Raw genomic sequence first — 19,292 nt, forward strand, 5'->3', positions numbered from 1 at the left:
TCATGGGGAACAGGTGTGTAACAATTGGTGTGAGAGGAGGGGGATGGAAAATGGGACTCAGCTGGTGAGTTGTGGACACGATGTATGAATAACTAAAGACCAGTAGGGGGGGGAAAGGGACAGGAGGAGCCCAAAACCATGACAGTGCCCCCATCTCAAGGAGCGCCGCTTGGCGCTCCCAAGGGGGGAACCTGGCGGGTGCGGAGGAAATCATCAACCAGAGAGCGGTCCAGGATGTCCCGTGAGGGGACCCAACTCCTCGCCTCAGGACCAAAGCCCTCCCAGTCAACTAAAAACTGGTGACCACGACCCCGCCGGCGCATATCCAGGAGTTTACGCACGGTGTAAATAGACTCATCCTCAGCGCGCACCGGAGGGGGCGGGGGCGCGCGGGGGGCGCGGGGGGGAGTGCGTACGACCGGTTTGATGCACGAGACATGGAAGACAGGGTGGACGCGACGAAGACCGGGGGGAAGTTTGAGCTTGACCACGACAGGATTAATGACCTTGGAAATCCGATAAGGTCCGATAAAGCGGCGGGCCAATTTGCGAGACGTGGTTTGGAGGGGTAAGTTACGAGTGGAAAGCCACACTTTCTGACCGCAAAGATACCTAGGGCTCTTAACCCGACGTCTGTCGGCATACTTGCGAGTGCGGGTCTTGGCACGGCAGAGCGCGGACCTAACTCTCCTCCAGGTGCGCTTACAACGGCGAATGAAAGCGTTTACCGACGGGACATTAGAGTCAGCCTCCTGTGAGGCAAACAAGGGAGGCTGGTAACCCAGGCAGCCGTAGAACGGGGACAGGCCGGTGGCAGACGTCGGCAACGAATTATGGGCATATTCTGCCCATGGCAGCTGATCTGCCCAAGAGGAAGGGTTACTAAATGCCAGACTACGCAGAAGACGACCCACGATCTGATTAGTGCGTTCGGCCTGACCATTGGTCTGGGGGTGGAACCCAGAGGACAGGCTGACGGCTGCACCCATAAGACGGCAGAATTCCTTCCAGAATAGGGACACGAATTGAGGGCCCCGGTCCGAGACGACGTCAGTGGGGAGACCGTGTAGCTTGAAGACATGCGTAGCAAGGACTTGGGCCATCTCCTTGGCTGAGGGGAGTTTAGCGAGGGGGATGAAATGCGCAGCCTTAGAAAATCGATCCACGACCGTGAGAATAACTGTGTTGCCAGCTGACGGGGGTAGACCAGTAATAAAATCAAGGGCAATGTGAGACCACGGACGGGACGGTGTGGGTAACGGTCTTAGAAATCCCGCTGGCGGGGCGCTGCTAGACTTAGTCTGCGCGCAAATGGTGCAGGCGGCGACGAAACGTCGTACATCACGGTCGAGAGTGGGCCACCAGAAGCGCTGGCGAATTGTGAACAGTGTTCCCCTGACGCCAGGATGGGCAGTCAGTTTAGAGGTATGAGCCCACCGGAGAACAGCTGACCGAACCACTACGGGAACGAAAAGGAGGTTCCTAGGTACCTTACGCGGAGCGACAGAGTGAGACAAGGCGCGTTTAACAATTCTTTCTATTCCCCAGACAACAGACCCGATAACTCGTGAGGGGGGGATGACCTCCTTAGGCGCGGAGGAGGTGTCTGGGGAATCGAAGAGGCGTGAGAGTGCGTCGGGCTTCACGTTCTTAGAGCCCGGACGAAACGAAATGGAGAAGTCGAAACGGGTAAAGAATAAGGACCAACGAGCCTGTCGAGCATTAAGTCTCTTCGCAGATCGGATGTACTCTAGGTTGCGGTGATCCGTCCAAACGACAAACGGCACGGTAGAGCCCTCCAGCCACTGACGCCACTCCTCCAGAGCCATGCGAATGGCCAACAACTCGCGGTTACCAACGTCGTAGTTGCGCTCTGCGGGCGAAAGGCGGTGAGAAAAAAAAGCGCACGGATGCACCTTATTATCAGAAGAGGAGCGTTGGGAAAGGACGGCCCCAACACCCACCTCCGACGCGTCGACCTCGACAATAAACTGCTTGGAGCTGTCAGGGGTGACGAGAATAGGCGCCGTGGTGAAAAGGGATTTGAGACGATCAAACGCTCTCTGCGCGGATTCTGTCCACTTGAAACCTGACCTTACTGATGTTAAAGCGGTAAGGGGCGCTGCGACTTGACTGAAGTTGCGTATAAAACGTCGATAAAAATTAGCAAAGCCCAGGAAACGCTGGAGCGCGACACGGGAGTCAGGGGTGGGCCACTCCGTAACCGCCTTTACCTTAGAGACGTCCATACTCACCCCCTCGGCTGAGATAACGGAACCGAGGAAGGAGACGGAAGACGCGTGAAAGGTGCATTTCTCTGCCTTAACGAATAGGCGGTTCTCGAGGAGGCGTTGCAGAACACGGCGCACCTGTTGTACGTGGACCTGGAGGGACGGGGAGAAGATTAATATATCATCCAGATAAACAAAGACGAAGATATTCAGCATGTCTCTTAGAACGTCGTTAATTAAGGCCTGGAAGACGGCCGGAGCGTTGACGAGGCCGAACGGGAGTACCCGATACTCAAAGTGCCCTAACGGTGTATTAAACGCGGTCTTCCATTCATCTCCCTCCTTAATGCGGATGAGATGGTACGCGTTACGAAGGTCCAGCTTGGTAAAAACCTTGGCTCCCTGTAACAAGTCAAATGCAGACGACATGAGCGGCAAGGGATAGCGATTCTTAATGGTTATGTCGTTAAGCCCCCGGTAGTCGATACACGGACGCAGAGTGCCGTCCTTCTTCTTAACGAAGAAAAAACCGGCACCAGCAGGTGAGGCGGAAGGCACGATAGTTCCGGCGCTAAGGGATTCTGACAGATACTTCTCTAGTGCTTCGCGTTCTGGGGCGGACAGGGCGAACAATCTACCGCGCGGGGGCGTGGTCCCGGGACGCAGGTCGATAGCGCCATCATATGGACGATGGGGAGGGAGAGAAGTAGCCCGTGAACGGCTGAAGACCGCTCTCAGGTCATGATACTCCTCCGGTACCCCGGCCAAGTCACCCGGCTCCTCCTGTAACACAGCGACAGGAGAGACGGGGGGGTTAGCAGACAACAAACATTCGACATGACAAGACAGGTTCCAAGAGAGGATGGAACCAGTGGACCAGTTAATATGAGGGTTATGTTTGGCTAACCAGGGGTGCCCCAGCACTAACGGGGCAAAGGGGGAGCGAAACACTAAAAAGGAAAGAGTCTCATGGTGATTGCCGGAAACAGTGAGCGATAAGGGAGTGGACTGGAGGTGGACCCTAGGTAGGGAGCTACCATCTAGGGCAAAAAGGGGGGTGACCCCCCCGCGTTCCTTCAACGGGATACCTTGCTTTCGGGCCCATGTCTCATCGAGAAAATTCCCTTCTGCCCCAGAGTCTATTAAGGCGTTACATGAGACCGATGACCCCGCCCACCGCAGGGCTACTGGAATCAGGGTGCACGATTTTGACGGAGAGATGGAAGTAGCGCTCGCCAGTAATCCCTCCTCTACTGTCGAGCGCTGGCTTTTACTGGACAGGTTGACACGAAGTGGGTGGCCGCGCCACAGTACATGCAGAGACGGTTTGTGATGCGACGCTCCTTCTCCTTAGCGGTAAGGCGCAGTCCACCCAGCTGCATGGGCTCCGGTTCAGCCCGGGGGTTAGGGTGGGAGTGGGTGGGGGAGGCGGCCGGTTGAGGAATGTCCACCACCCTGGAGCGATGACGAAGGTCAAATCTCTTCTCGATTCTTATTGCCAGTTCAATAAGAGGGTCGAGGCGAGTAGGCAGCTCACGGGCGATCACCTCGTCCTTGATGCTGGCCCGGAGGCCCTCCAGGAAGCGCGCAACGAGCGCCGGCTCGTTCCAGCCGCAGGTGGTGGATAGGGTGCGGAACTCGATAGAATAATCCGCAACTGAGCGTCCTTCTTGACGGAGGGTGGACAGGATGCGAGAAGCCTCTTCGCCATGAGCCGATCGATCGAACACCCGTATCATCTCCTCCTTAAACAAGTCAAATTGGGTGATGTAGTCAACCCCAGCCTCCCATGCAGCGGTGCCCCACTCACGAGCGCGTCCGGTTAGGAGCGAGATGACGTAGGCGACTCGCGCTCGCTCTCTAGCGTAGGTGACAGGCTGAAGTGAGAACACCAGTTCACACTGAGTGAGGAAGGCTCGACACTGTGTGGGCTCACCGGAGTAACAGGGGGGATTATTGACCCTGGGCTCTGGGGGTTCCAAGTCCCTGGAAGCAGCAGGAGAGGCTCTCCTGAGGTGGTGGACCTGGGCGGACAAGTCCGAAAGTTGGGCGGCCAGGGAATCCACCGCATGGCGAGCAGCGGCTAGCTCCGAGTCGTGTCTCCCGAGCATGGCTCCTTGCGCTTCGACAGCTGCACGAATCGGGTGTTCATCCGCTGGGTCCATTGTTGGTCAGATTATTCTGTGGTGTGGAGAGAGAGAGGACCCAAAAGCGGGATGCAGGAAAAATAATGCTTTTAATAGGAAGGTGCAAACTTAGAGGACGCCGCGAAGGCAGGCACAAAAACAGCAACTGAGGTCTTCAGAGAAAAAGGGGAACAGAAGATCTCCCGGTGAAACGGGGCATTAGAGGTCGAGGGCTGGGGAGAGGAGCGCTCTGCCCGTCGTTCCCGACAAAGCCGGCTGGCCGTAGTTCAGCTGGGACTCCTCCTGTTCGGCGGGACCGGACGCTGGATCTAGACAATGAACACAAGACACGGTAGGACAAAACTCGGCGTAAAGACTGAGGAGTGTGTCTCCTGTGTGGGTGGCAAAATAATCTGACAGGGAACAAAGGGAAAGGGGAGCTAGAAATAGCAGGAATAATTAACGTCATGGGGAACAGGTGTGTAACAATTGGTGTGAGAGGAGGGGGATGGAAAATGGGACTCAGCTGGTGAGTTGTGGACACGATGTATGAATAACTAAAGACCAGTAGGGGGGGGAAAGGGACAGGAGGAGCCCAAAACCATGACATGAAAGTGCTAAACTGTTAATATTGTGGTTTACTTCTGGATGGCAAATTAGATATATCCTTTCATTTGACAGTAAAACTGATACACCAAGCCAAAGGAAAAATAATAATAAAAAAAAGGAGAAAAGGAACATTGAAGTCTCCTCAAATTCTATTCATCAGTTTAACCAGTAAAGTAAGTCGCTTAAAACATCCGGAGACAATTCACACTTATTTTCCTCATTGCAGACGGGGCAGAAACTCATGAGCAGAGCAACAAGTAGGCAGCAAACAACCCATAATGCAACACTCACTTAAAGTTTCAATGTCATCCAATGGCACCGAAAGAATGCTTTCAGTTCAAATGTGCCTGTTCCTCTGAACCGAATCAATAAAAATGTTTTTCTAAAACGTCTATTAAATACGGATGTTGTAAATACCACACTAGAGGACTGATGGAAATGCCATCGTCCATTGTTTAACAGCATTGCTCACATATCCTCAGTTAGTAGAAAGGCTCAGGTACAAATGCTCCACAGTTAGTCCTCTGCAGACAAAGCGCAAACGTTTTAAACACCTCGAAGTTGGTTTTCCACATGCAAAGTCTTCCAGCTGGCAGAGAGAGAAGTGTAACCTGTTTCCATAGCGATTCCTCTCCCAGTCGAAGGGCCTGTTTTTACCCGCATTCTGACTGATGACTTCACGCTCATGTAAGGTCTGGTGAACTGGGCTGGAAGCTTTAAAGAAAACTTAAGGACAAATATGCCACTCTGATTAGAGCTCGTGAAATATTGAGTATTTGAAGTATTTCTCCTCAAACTAACCCAACTGCAAAAACTACCATTACTGTACACTAAGTTAATTGACCATCACTGCAGGGAAACATAGTAAATCACCGACGGCCAGGGAGGCTCTGAGTGTCTGACCGTCAGAAGACAAGCAGTCGACCCCTCTGAAGGCCCTCAGTAAATCCGTCTGCGTGCCATTCAGAGCGTTGGCCTGACAAATGTCAGAGCAACATTCAGCGGAACCATATATGTAATTCACATTTACTCTTCCTCTCTCCTCCTCCTCCTCCTCCTCCTCCTTCCTCTCTCTCTCTCCCTCTTTGGGCCCTGGATGTTGGACTTGCAAAAAGGGTTGTATCACTCAGACAGCGCTCATGGTGTTTGTTCATTTCTTTGGGCCCCCGGGATCCTTCATGCACAGTAAAACTGGGAACTGCACGGGTAATGGAGCTTCTTAACATCATTTTAATGCACATTTCTGTTGTAGAGCCCAAAACATATGGCAACTTTCATTTTAAATTTTTATTAAAAGAAAAAAAAAAGAAAAAGAAAATATAATGCTTGCCAACAATGAAACAAAAGCCACAATTGATTTTTGTGTCTGTTCCTCTGGTCCTCTGAATGACCAGTCAAAGAGACAGAAAGGAACATTACACGCTGATTTCATTGCCCGCTCTCACAGCAGAATGGGATTTTGATGCTGAGAATTCTGGACAGAAGGGACAGACTTCAGGGTGATTCATTCACTGAGTCTGGAGCCAAGGTAAACTGTGTGCCATGTTTCGTCCCTGAGTTGCGGCGTGTTTCCGTGCACCCCTCGTCGTGCGTATGTGCGGGGAGCCTCGCTTCACATGCGTGTCTGCACCCACAGCAACGCCTCAGTGGCTGTGGGGGCGTGTGTGGGCGCGGATGTGTGAATTGCTGCAGTATGTGTGCTGCGTTGTGTGGCTCCCGTGTGGGCAGTTCGGATTACGCAAAGAACGCAACCATATTGGGGCCCGACATACTGTTGGCAGCCGGGGATTACACGAATGGGTTTCATCACGTAGCCCTCCTCCCTCACTCACCGTGTCTGCCTCTCCATTTTTGAGGGAAAAGGTCACACGATGAGTACGAGATGTCTTTCTCTTCTTATTGGACTTCAACCTTTTTCCTTTCCCAACTTGAGTTATTTTCTCCTCCCCTGCCGCTGTTGCTACCTCATTTTACCCTCGCATTTCAGCCTGCGGAAGTCGTCCGAGGGAATTTTCTTTGGTCGGGGTGAATCACATTGTGACACTGACGGAACGAATCCACAAATGCATTTCATCGTCTGTTTTTCAAAATACAGGACTGAAAAATCTGATTATCAAGGGAGAAACAAGAGGTTTTTGCTGAGATCTTAAATCTCATCTTGTTTTGAAAGGAAATATTTTCTCCATCATCATTTGCGTACCACCAATCACCCTTTGATGCTCTTGCTGACGGCCACTTCCTCTCATTTGCTGCCTCTCTGTGTCCCAACATCACCTCCCCCTGTCTCCTTTTCTCCTCAAGAACACCATTTCTCTTTTCTCCCAAAGATATGCCCAGCAGTAATCCTGTTGATTCGCCACACAAGACAGCTATTATGAAAACACGCACGCACACATGTGTCGTGTGAGGTTAACAACGCACAATGGATGAGAGTAAGAAACAGATGGAAGAGACCACCAGGGGTGAAGGAGAAGGAGGGGAGAGAAATTAAAGACATCATTTATGAGGAGCTGATGCAAGGAACAAGTAAGTGTTGGCAAAGAAAGATGGAAAGGGATGGGAAAAAAATCTAGGATGAACATGTGGGATACGGAAGGGATGGATGGGTTTAAAGGATGCAAAGAAAGGAGGATAATACGGATATAGAGGTTTTAGATGTGCACATTGCCGCCCTGTATGAGGTGACCCTGAATCCAGCAAAATACTACTGTGTCTGTCCCCCCTGGATGTGTGTGTCTCAGGACAATACGTGTGTATGCGCGACTTCTATCATCTCAGTGCAGGTTGCTGTCAGATGACCTTGTGTTAGCGCTGCATGCACATATAATCCATCTCGGGGTACTGTTTTTCTATCCAAACACACACACACACACACACAGATCCCAAAAAAGGAGTGTATCAAGAAGCCCATTTTCACCCCAATTCTCTTTACAAATGGAGTTGCTAATATGTTTAACTCAAAAGAACAAAAAAAACCTTTAAAAAACAACATCTATTTCAATTATGGATCAGTGCTGTAACGTTTAAAAGCATATTCTGCTTGGGTCTGCTCATCGGATGTCCGTCAAAAGCAGTCATTCCGATACTGCCCCACATCCTGCATCACAAACACACACAGGCTTTATAGAAGGCCGTGTCTGAGCTGCAGGTCCCCTGGGTCTGATTAATGCTCTCACTACAGGACTCCCAATACGAGATCACACACACGCACACACTCTGCTGTGGTGTATGCATTCACACACTGCCACATACTGTGAATACAACATGAGACCTGCTACCCATGCCTGCAGAGGCGCTAAGAGAAGGTATTTTCTATATGGGAATATGCGTCATCAGTGTGTGTGTGTGTTAAATAACGAGAGCGAGAGAGAGATTGCACTTGACTTTCAGCTCACAGAAAAATAGTCCTATAATAGACCAATAGTTAATAAAGTTACATTTTTCCTTCTAAATTATAGTGCAAAAAGCAATTTCTCTGCCACTACCACAGTTCATCATAGTTCATTTGGTATTGTGGAAGTGTGCATTTCATTTTTTTTTTAAACGATTAAGCGTGCTATTGCACACAGGCACTCAAGAAACAAACCGTACATTAGAAATACTCCAATCCACAGCAATAATTCAAAAACAGTGCAACCTCATCATACCGCTCAATTTTCAAGCTCATCTGAGAAAGGTTTGTATCACAGATTGTCTTGATCGAATCATCTTTGCGCCGTTTTTCAATGTCGTAGCATTGCAAACCTTGTCCAATTGTTATTGCGGCTCAGTCCATCTTTCAAAAGTCCCTCTTACATTTGTTGTAGGCACAGATGATTGTTATGCTACAGGAAAATGTGAACGCTCCGAGATGCAAGGAAAACAAACTATTCTGGTGATCCATTTGAACTGTGATCTTGTGCATTTTACTCTTTTGTGTTTTCTGACAGGTGAAAAAACAAAGTGTCAACGTCTCTGTGCCGGAGGTATTGTGTTTTGGAGTTGAAGGCCGGCGGTGTGTCCGTCCGTAAGTCTCTGCGTCTGTCCCTCAGCGTCCCCCATGCAACTGCTAACTCGATGGCAGAAAGGTTCCCGCCAATAGGCCAACAGTGGGTTTACCATCGTAACACATGTTTTATCCAAGTGAAGACTTTTTGTGTGCAGTGTCACGGAGTCTGACATTGAAGGAGATAGAAGGGCTTTTTTTTCTTGTTTTATCAAAGGTATCACTTATAAAAGAGATAGCTGCACACTTAAATGCAGGCTGCAGCTGAACTTTTGTTTTAACAGACCTCCTTCAGTGCAAACCAAAGATATCACTGAAAGTATATCAAGCCTCTCTTTTCTCTAAGCTGAAATTATGTCTCTGGGAAGCAGCTATTATCCTTCTCCTTGAGGTGCATGAACTCACATTCACATGTTCAGACTCCGTGACTTCCGCTTTCAAGAATATACAGCAGTTCTCGTTCACACTTCTCTCTCTTTCTCCCTCCCTCCCTCTCTCTGTCTCTGCTAACAAGGAGTGAGTAAGGGGAGACAGGCCTGTTATGGTTCACCAGCTACAAGGCTAGTGAAATGTGAGAGGATGTGTGTGTGTGTGTGTGTGTGTGTGTGTGTGGTATACTGTAGATGTGTGTACGTGTGACTGCATAGTAAAATAGAGTTGGAATGTAAGACAGCGAGAGAGAATGAGAGCAGGTTGTCCAAGACCGGCTCCCCTCATTGCTTTTTCACCAATTGATTTTGGTTTGAGTGACAGGCGGGAGGAAACAGCACCTCAGCCTGCTACTGTCAGCTTATGTGAATAACTGCCTCTCCACTCTGGCTCTCTCTGTCTCTCTCCTCCGGACTTCTCCTCCTTTCCTGCCCATGCAAACACACTTGTTTTTGCTCACCAACACACAAGCTATTAAAACACAAAGATCCACACGACCGTGCTCTGTCACTCGCAACCTTTTTTGTGCTTTTGCAGTTTTGCGGGCGGCCTTTCAGAGAGACCCGGGGAAATGAACGTGAAGCAGTGGAGCCCCTGTCAGCGCTCCATCAGCGGAGGTACATATCATAATCGCCAGGGTGCCGCCGGGTGCCTGTATACCTTGTTGCCGAGCAGAGCATGAGGGGGCGGAGAGTGAAACCCGCTTACAGTGGGACCGCTGTGTTGCCATGGCGACTGCCTTTGCATTGAATCGATAGAAAAGAGACACACCTCTGTGCTTTTCTCTCTTCCAGACCTACTTTATTTCTTTGTTCCTTTCTTTGTTCCTGCTTTTTTTGCAAAAAAAACAATAACACATTTATTAAATTGCACATCTGCGCAAGGTCGGACACAGACCCACATCTTAATGACCAAATTAACAGACTATTTCCCTCCCCGTTTACCATTTGGGTTTCCGTCTATGGGATTGAGGCAAAGAGGTATAGAGACAATTATTATCACAAACTGTAGCTAGAATGGCAAAGAATGAACATGAAGGTGGCAACAACTGTTGACTTGTCCTCAGGTCGCCTTTGATGATTATCAGGTCGTCTCAAAGGCTTGCATCAGAATCAACAAAATGTCATTCTTCCTTTCCCCAAAACCCCCTCTTGTTTTTCCTGCTTTCCTGACAGGTAGATAAAGATAAAAGTGTAGTGTCATTCCAATTATCCTTTGATCAAATGCGCCTTTGATGCAAAAACAAGAAGGACAGTGAAAGATTAGCAGGTTCATATCATAGAACTAGAAGGGACAGAAAAGATCCTGCATGCGGGAACAATAATGGTCATTTTGTAGCAGATGCATGATCTCTGGGAACGAGTCTTATGCGTGAAAGGCTCTATGCTCTCTCCATACATTTCAGAGCTGATAATCAAAAGTTTCTTTCTTTGTGCTAAGTTAGAAAATGTTGCCCTGTCCTGCTGAAGAATTCAAGTCAGAGACAGTCTGGCAGGATGGGGGTTCCTGTCTGGACTTGATTTAAGAGTCGGGACCCGCACGGACAAACAGAGGTTTCTCTGTGTGTATTGATAAGGGGATCGGTTTCTGTTCTGATTTAGGAAGCAAGGTCAGCGGGTCAACTAGCAGCAGATGTGTAAGATAAGGCGGGAGGGCCACACCACACTTCATACAACACTCATACTTTTTTCATTGTTTACGTTAGGCAAGGTGGTCTGGACATTGGATGTGACCGGATCCTTAGAGGCGGGGGGAGAAGGTTCATCCCCTACGCCAGCTTAGGGCCAATAGAAATCTTTTCTTTGTCTTTTGGGTTATAAAACATGTTCTTGCTGATGTTAGTTAGTGTGTGTTCTTCCGGCCTGCGGGCCGGTAGGATTGCTCCTGCCTTTGCAAACGCAGCGCTTATACTTGACCTGTGATCTGATGAATAAATCTACCAGAACGAGAGAAGTAGTTTGGCTGAATTCTTCCAGACGTCCCCATCCAGGCTTCCAATTTTTGAACACGAGCCTCTCTTTTGAAATTACTAACAATTTTGGTGACGTCCCGACGTGATTGGCTGACCTGGATGAAGATCGAGGGGGCATCCGTTTTCCGGAACAGGCAGAAGGCCGGCGGCGTGGTTCAGCGTTGACAACAAAGGAGCGCGCTACAGAATGGGTGAGCAGACGAGCCCCTTTTTGTTCTAAAGGAATGAAAAGTCTGCGATTGGACAAATCTAAAATAATTGTTGTCAACTGCAGAATACGTCTCTGTCCTATAAGACCACTAAATTTAAACTAAATTTCAAAATATTCTGATGATCACATGTAAAGTATAAGCACATAATCACATTGAATTCAACATTAGGGAAAGTGAATGAGTGTCCACAGGGTAGGGAATTTAATTAAATATATACTCAGTAGAAATCCAGAGTTGAAGTTTGCGTCCCTCTGGTGATCGCAGTCCTACTTTCGCATGCAGTAGGTTTGGCGGTTCAGTGTAAGAGTAGGGACCTAGCGGGTAGGGATTTAGTTAATTAAATACAGGGTTTAAAAAGGAACGACGGTGCTCACTTGAGCTATCGAAGGTCGACCCTTAGTCATTAGAAATCCAGAGTTGAAGGTTGCGTCCCTCTGGTGACCGCAGTACTACGTATGCATGGACTAGTATTGGCGATTCAGTGTAAGAGTAGGGACTCAGCGGGTAGGGAACTTTAGGTAATTATATAGAGTTTAAAAAGGAATGACGGGGCTCACTTGAGTTCCCTGAGGTCGACTCTTAGTCGGTAGAAATCCAGAGTTGAAACGGTCCCTTTGGTGATTGCAGTTGCACGTATGTATGTCGTGGACTGGCAGTTTAGATCAGAGCAGGGTTTAAATTTATGTTAATCATTAGTCAGAAGAAAACCCAAGTTGAAAGGTACCTCTGGTCCTGCAGCCCCATTAGTGTGATATGGGGACTGGCAGGTTAGAATATTAGATGACGAAATAAGGACACAGGGAAAGATTTGTTATTTTTCATACTGGGAAATGTGTGGGTGGTTGGTGTAACTCCTGGTGTTTTACCGAACCTGGAAGCTGTGGATCAGGACTTGAAAAGGACTGAGAATCTGACAGTGAAAAGTGTTTGACCGGACTACACATCTGTGGGGATATGTATTAAAGGGTAAAAGGGAAAATCATAGTCAATAGTGGTGATACAAACATGAGAGAAATAAAACAATACAGGTGAACTGGTGTTATAAGCCTCAACAATCGAGCGCTGTATTCCTCTAATACAGTAGAAGCTTCTTGATTGGGTTCACAGTATTGGGCATTGTGTCCTTTCTCTGGTGTTCTAAAGCCATGTGTGAACAAATAAAATAACCTGTGAAACTGTGAGGAAAACAGAGGAAACCATAATGATATGGGATGATGCAAAATAGGCACTCTGGGTCTATTTAAGATCTATGAGAGATTTATGAAAAGAAAAAAATTTAAATTAAAAAAGGAAACATGTAACAGAAATAAGTGGAGTGGGACGTAGAGATGCAGGAAGGCTGCAGCTGCGGAGCCCCTTATCATGATGAGACAGAGACTCAGCCAGCAGGGTGCTGCAGCCGGCTGCAGAGCCAGCACACACACAAGCACACGCAGTGCTAGGAGCTAAAGGGAGACAATGTGGAAAGAAGATCAATTCTTATAAAGTTGTGTGATTATTGATGCCGACAGAGTTTCACACAGGCAGTTAGAAAAGTTCAGTGCAAGAAGTGAATTAGATAGACGTAGCAAAAGAAAAAGATATAAAATAAAAATTGATTGTAATGGTTTAATGATTTTGTGTCATTTGGGGTTCACATAAATCAGTTAGTTTGACGAATCAGAATAAATTAATATGTTAACACCCCTTATGGGTGAGACACGCACAAGCGTCGTTGCAGTTAGGGATTGTAGATCCAACAACAGGTTTACAAACAAAACAACAATTGGAGATATCAAAAAGTTTTGGTTATCCTGTTTTTTCAGAGTGAATAAAGTTGTTATAATGAAGCATGAATGACTTCTATGTGAATGAGTTTCTAGGACTCCAAGCTATTACCCCAATGTTGATTTAACTATATGAGGTCAACAATAGGTTATTAAGAACTGTAACTAAATGTGGAAATGTGGTAGAACATTTCTGGGAGAAACAAGTTGGGTATTTGAAAGACAGACCCCAGCCGGAGCCTGTCAATTAGAGTAATCTAAACACACCACAAGGTCACGGGATGGTCAGAAAAGGCCCCAACTCGTAGCTTGAGGAAAACAGCAATCAATCACCCGGTTCGGACAGAACAAGCATGAGACAGGGTGATGTTATCAAGGAAACTCGGCCAGATCAGAACCTGCATCAAAGTAATGATTTGAAACCTAAGAAGTGATGAGAAATGAGGAGAGTAGGTGTATATAGTGTCAGTCGTTTGGTATTAATGTTTGTAGTTTTAGTCTCCTACACTCAGAGATGAGCTGTAAATCGTTGAGTGCTGATATTGAGTGTATAGTGCACGATACACTTGATACAGTATCTTGATGATGGAAGCAAATGTCTGATCAAGGAATATTGATACTAGCAGGACATGAAATATGGAAACTTTGTTACAGACTGTCGTCTTGTAATGGTTCAACAAGTAACAAGTATTACCCGCTGCATTTGACTGCTAAACATGAGAGATCTGTACTCTATCAGTGTTGAATGCATGAATGAGTGAATGTATTGGATCCCAACTTGGACATGAGCTAAGTTGTGTTTGCAAGTAACAGATATGCCTTCGTTTTGCTTTTGGGCCGAAAAGCAGTAAAAGTGGAGACACTCAGGCTGCTGTAGGATAGGAAGTCCTGACCAGATGGGTCGGCTGCAAACTGAAATTATCGTCTCTTGGTCCTATTGTTTATTTCACTGGTGGTTTGGGATTAACCTTCTGATACATTGTTTAAAACTGTGGGTTTTAGTGATTGATACAACTGCAGATGTCCATCCACTAGTGATAGTAGTTCACAAGTTTAGAGAAGTTAATGCAGGAAGTGAAATCATTAGAGTTGTAGACATGCAGGAAGGAAGATATGCTAGAAGACACATAATAGATCTTGTTGAAGGGTTTTATGGGAGTAACAAGGTCACAGCAGTCAGAAGATGTGTGGGAGCAACGGTGGGGCCATTAAGGCTGGACAAAGAGATGCTTGCTCACTTGGAGCAACTCAAGCAAATTCTTGAACCACACACACACACACACACACACACACACACACATACTGTTGAATGACATGAATCTTAAATGTAAGTATTCTTCAGTGATGTGATTAAGTCTATGTAGTTTTCTTAAATATTAGGACATAAAGAGGATATTCTTTCCTTTTTAGTTTAGATGATTTGGCTCATCACTACTGTAATGTCAAAAGTTACAAAGTTACACAAACAATTGGATTGTAGATGGGATTTTACAAACAGATTGATCAAATATATTCCAACTTTTAGATGGTTAACACACAACAGGTGCTGATCGTGTTTCAACAGGAAACAACAAATGCCCTGACCTACTTTCTTTTTAAGTGCAACACTTAAATTGAGGATTTAACGTAGAATGATTAGAACAAATAAAAATGAACATTTTTAAACAAACATAGTAGAGTAAGAAGGGAGATTCGTTTTGGGGATAAACACAAAATTTGAAATATTGCCTTAGAGGTCTTGAGGTTATTTGGATATTAGATTTAACTTCATATGGGGATATTTTTAACCATGTTTTAAATTAATACAGGCCTCAACAGGAGTGATGGAGATGTGTGTACAGTTTTGCTGTGCTACTTATTACAAAAGAGAGAAATATTGGGCATGGATTGATTGTGCAAAACACAATCCTCAAGTTTAAATGATCAGAATTTAATAAAATTACACAGATACATTATGATACAATTTGAATATTAAAACTAAAGATCTTTGACCCTAACCCTTCTAGATTGATTGAATTGTGTTCAACAAAACAGTAGATGTTTGAACAAGTAAAGAGAGAAATTATACCAAGGCTTTAGATACCGGAGAGTAAGAACAAGTTTATCTTTGTGATGAATGTACAACATTGTTTCTTATCAGCCACAGTTAGCAGGACTAATGAATAAAGTACAATTAAATAAAAATTAAGAAAATTAGCTAATTGTAAGATTATTGGGTTGCGAAGCTCTGGCCAAGGATCAGACTTTAATATCCCAAGAAGGTGAACTGGGTGAGAGTGAGCACCTATTCAGCCTTTATCCAGATAACCCTCCCTTCTCCTAAGGCGCCGTCTACCAGCAACCAGACGCATACCCTCCTCCACAGGCTCTCTGTCCCTAACTTTATGCCTCGTACAAGCAGGACTACAGGACATGACGGGGGCCCCACTGTACGGTGCTACAGCCAACCGAGAAGACAGTGGGGAGGGGCAACCGAGGCCGAGGTAAGATGAATGAGGGGCAGTTTAGACAAAGAAAATAATTGTTTCTGTTGTGGGCAGTCTGGAAATTGTTCCAGGGCATGCTCCTAATCACCTAAAGGCCAGAGGCCTCAGTCCAACACAGCTCGAGACCCTCATGATGTCCATCCACCACAAGCACCATACACACTATAATAGATGCCATAGTGGTGCCCAGATCCGATGGCTGATGGTAACCTGTTCCAGAACCTGAGGTTACTCTGACGATCAATGGAAGACATTACAGATGTATGCTGGACTCTGGTGCTATTCCACAGTGAACATGCCATCTGCCACCATCAAGGAATGCTGTGCCGGATTTTCGGGCCAATCAGAGGAGTGGCTGCTTTCTATCCACGCCCCACTCTGACAGCCAGCTGCTGCAAGCTGAAGTCCAGCAGACACAGACAGAGGCAGACGTCTGGTGGGAGAGAGTGGAAGACTAAGACCAACCTGATCTACATGAGACTGTTCACTGTTGGAGCTCCTGATTCAAGGTGTTACACCGGACTGAACATTGCACAATTAACTGTTTGTCTTCTCCTGAGAAGGACTATGATATCCTGTGGATTGCGGCTGGAGTTTGAATGGACACCCAACGTCTGTGACATCTTTGTGGGGAAAACAAGGCGTAGCAGATGCGCTACGAGAGACGTCGGCTCCTCACATCACCTTGATCATCCAAAGCAGAGGAGAAGCTGAGAACATGGGGTCAATCGTTAAGGCAGGGGTTGATGCCACGGACTGGGAGCCCACTACAAATATTAAACTATTGCACACACATTTGAAGTAAACTCAAATCAGAGAAACACATGTGAAACCACACACTGACAATGGAAACACAACTCATGGTAGATTTCTTGACACATTTTGGACGAAAGGGGGAGCTTGATTGATGTGGGATTGATTCCAATTGCAACGGTGGTAATTGAATTGAAAAGGTTAAATGGAACGGTCCAAATTTACCGTCCTTAGTACCCCGTAAGGGATAATAAGCAGTAGGGATAGAAATAAATTGAAGGATTGCTGGATGCAGGCGTTTTGGAAAAGACGAGGTTCCCCTGGAATACCTTGATTAATTGGGTCCCTAGAACCAGAAGCTCGATTATCATACGGTGCACGATTTGAGTCTTAAGTTGTGGTGTCAACACACTATGACGCCCCAAATTCTATGTTTAACACTATGTTTAATGCAATAGGCTCTGATTAGAGATGTTTCACCAGCATCAACCTGGAAGATGTTTTTTCTGTGTCCTAACTGACAAATTGTAACTGTTTTATCTGGGTGTTTATGAAAAGAACAGATTTGTGGTTTCTGTTCTGTTTCAAAAGGGGGTGTGTAGAACAGATTAAAGAATTAAGATTTTGATGCAATATAGTGGCAAATTAGATAATATGGAAATATGGCACCCTACTTGTGTAAGGAACATAGCTAAAAAAACTAACTAAAACTAAAATAGACCAGTTAATAATGGAACACGAGACTGTTGTACGTACATCACATGGGATAAAGGCGTTTTTACAGTCGAATATGTTGACACTCTCCTTTTAAATAACTCTGCCCCAGATGGATCCTTTACTAGAGCATTAAATAGACTAAGAGCCATTTCCTTTATATTGGCTGAACACTCTGGCATAGACAATCCCATTAATAATTGGTTAGGTCAACATTTTGGACAATGAAAGGGTTTGATAATGTCACTGTTTTGTACTATAGTATAGCATAGTAGCCTTCACCCTTTGTGGATACTAAATCCCTGTATCAGACAATTATGTCTTTAATGCATCACAACTGCAGTAGATGCTAAAATGCCCCTGCCATACAAGATGGTTTTGTTACATGAAAGGATCCAATTGTTAGGGCTGTGGGAGAATGGAGGAGATTGATATTGCAAGAACCGACCTCAATGGACCTGAAGAAGAAACCCCGTTAGGGTCAACGTCCCTGAATAGATAATCTGCTAACTGTTGCACACATCATATATAGTGGATGCATGCACGTAGGTGGTGTGATAGTTTTTGGGGCTAGGATGTATTTCTGTGTCTATTATACTCGGTTTAGATGTGATATAGATTTCTTAGTATTTCTTGTGATGCATAGAAATTTCCACAACTGCTGCATACACCCTCTACACTGATATAGGTTCTAGTGTTTTTTTTTAATGTTTAGAAATTTCCACGACTGCTGCATTCACCCAATACCCACTGATATAGATTTTTAGCGTTTAGATTAGTCGTTTCTTTTGATTTTTTGGTTTACATAATGAATTATGTAAAAAGGGGGATTGATAATCAAAAGTTTCTTTCTTTGTGCTAAGTTAGAAAATGTTGCCCTGTCCTGCTGAAGAATTCAAGTCAGAGACAGTCTGGCAGGATGGGGGTTCCTGTCTGGACTTGATTTAAGAGTCGGGACCCGCACGGACAAACAGAGGTTTCTCTGTGTGTATTGATAAGGGGATCGGTTTCTGTTCTGATTTAGGAAGCAAGGTCAGCGGGTCAACTAGCAGCAGATGTGTAAGATAAGGCGGGAGGGCCACACCACACTTCATACAACACTCATACTTTTTTCATTGTTTACGTTAGGCAAGGTGGTCTGGACATTGGATGTGACCGGATCCTTAGAGGCGGGGGGAGAAGGTTCATCCCCTACGCCAGCTTAGGGCCAATAGAAATCTTTTCTTTGTCTTTTGGGTTATAAAACATGTTCTTGCTGATGTTAGTTAGTGTGTGTTCTTCCGGCCTGCGGGCCGGTAGGATTGCTCCTGCCTTTGCAAACGCAGCGCTTATACTTGACCTGTGATCTGATGAATAAATCTACCAGAACGAGAGAAGTAGTTTGGCTGAATTCTTCCAGACGTCCCCATCCAGGCTTCCAATTTTTGAACACGAGCCTCTCTTTTGAAATTACTAACAGAGCGCTTCGTGATAAACGCCACTACAACTGACGCTGGGATAAAAGGTTTTGCCATGGTAACAGATCGGTTATAGAATCTAAAGCACTGTACTTGTGGATATTTCCATGACAACGCTCTACAGTCATCGCCGCCTAAAGGACGTTGGCTGAGTGATCATTAGAGCCGACTGCTTTTGTTGTAGTCTCTGGAGACTCAGATTCATAAAGTCGCTTTGCCATGGCAAATGGAGGATTAACCATTAGGGGGGGGGGGGGGGTTGTCTTGAAAATCCAATATGAGCCCTTTTTAATCACACAGACATTCACACACGTACACAGAAGGCGCCGTTGTATTCTCTACTACTGTTACGGGTTCAACCGAGTCCAGTCTCGCCAGGCAGTATCTGAGACACTGGAGAGATGAGGGAAGGGAAATCATGAGCCCCGAGAGGCTGAGTGCACTGTATGTAAACATGGTGGAAATGAGATGTGACCGCCATGGTATGATGACACTAACAGAACACTCATTAACCTCCACAAAACAGCTGCAGAAGGGCAGGCGAGAGAGTTA

General features: G+C 46.2%; 1 protein-coding gene across 2 annotated transcripts in view; it reads left to right on the top strand.

The window, feature by feature from the left end:
• Positions 1–19,292, top strand: part of ppp1r3aa (protein phosphatase 1, regulatory subunit 3Aa) — a 40,661-nt gene that overhangs the window by 11,299 nt on the left and 10,070 nt on the right. For both annotated transcript variants that reach the window (XM_037461912.2, XM_062560297.1), the window contains exons 4-5: positions 8,896–8,972; positions 9,918–9,997. In XM_037461912.2, the coding sequence (XP_037317809.2) occupies positions 8,896–8,972; positions 9,918–9,997 (157 nt within the window). The remainder of the gene's footprint in view (positions 1–8,895; positions 8,973–9,917; positions 9,998–19,292) is intronic.

The sequence above is a fragment of the Pungitius pungitius genome, chromosome 2 (assembly GCF_949316345.1).
Source record: "Pungitius pungitius chromosome 2, fPunPun2.1, whole genome shotgun sequence".
Classification (NCBI taxonomy): domain Eukaryota; kingdom Metazoa; phylum Chordata; class Actinopteri; order Perciformes; family Gasterosteidae; genus Pungitius; species Pungitius pungitius.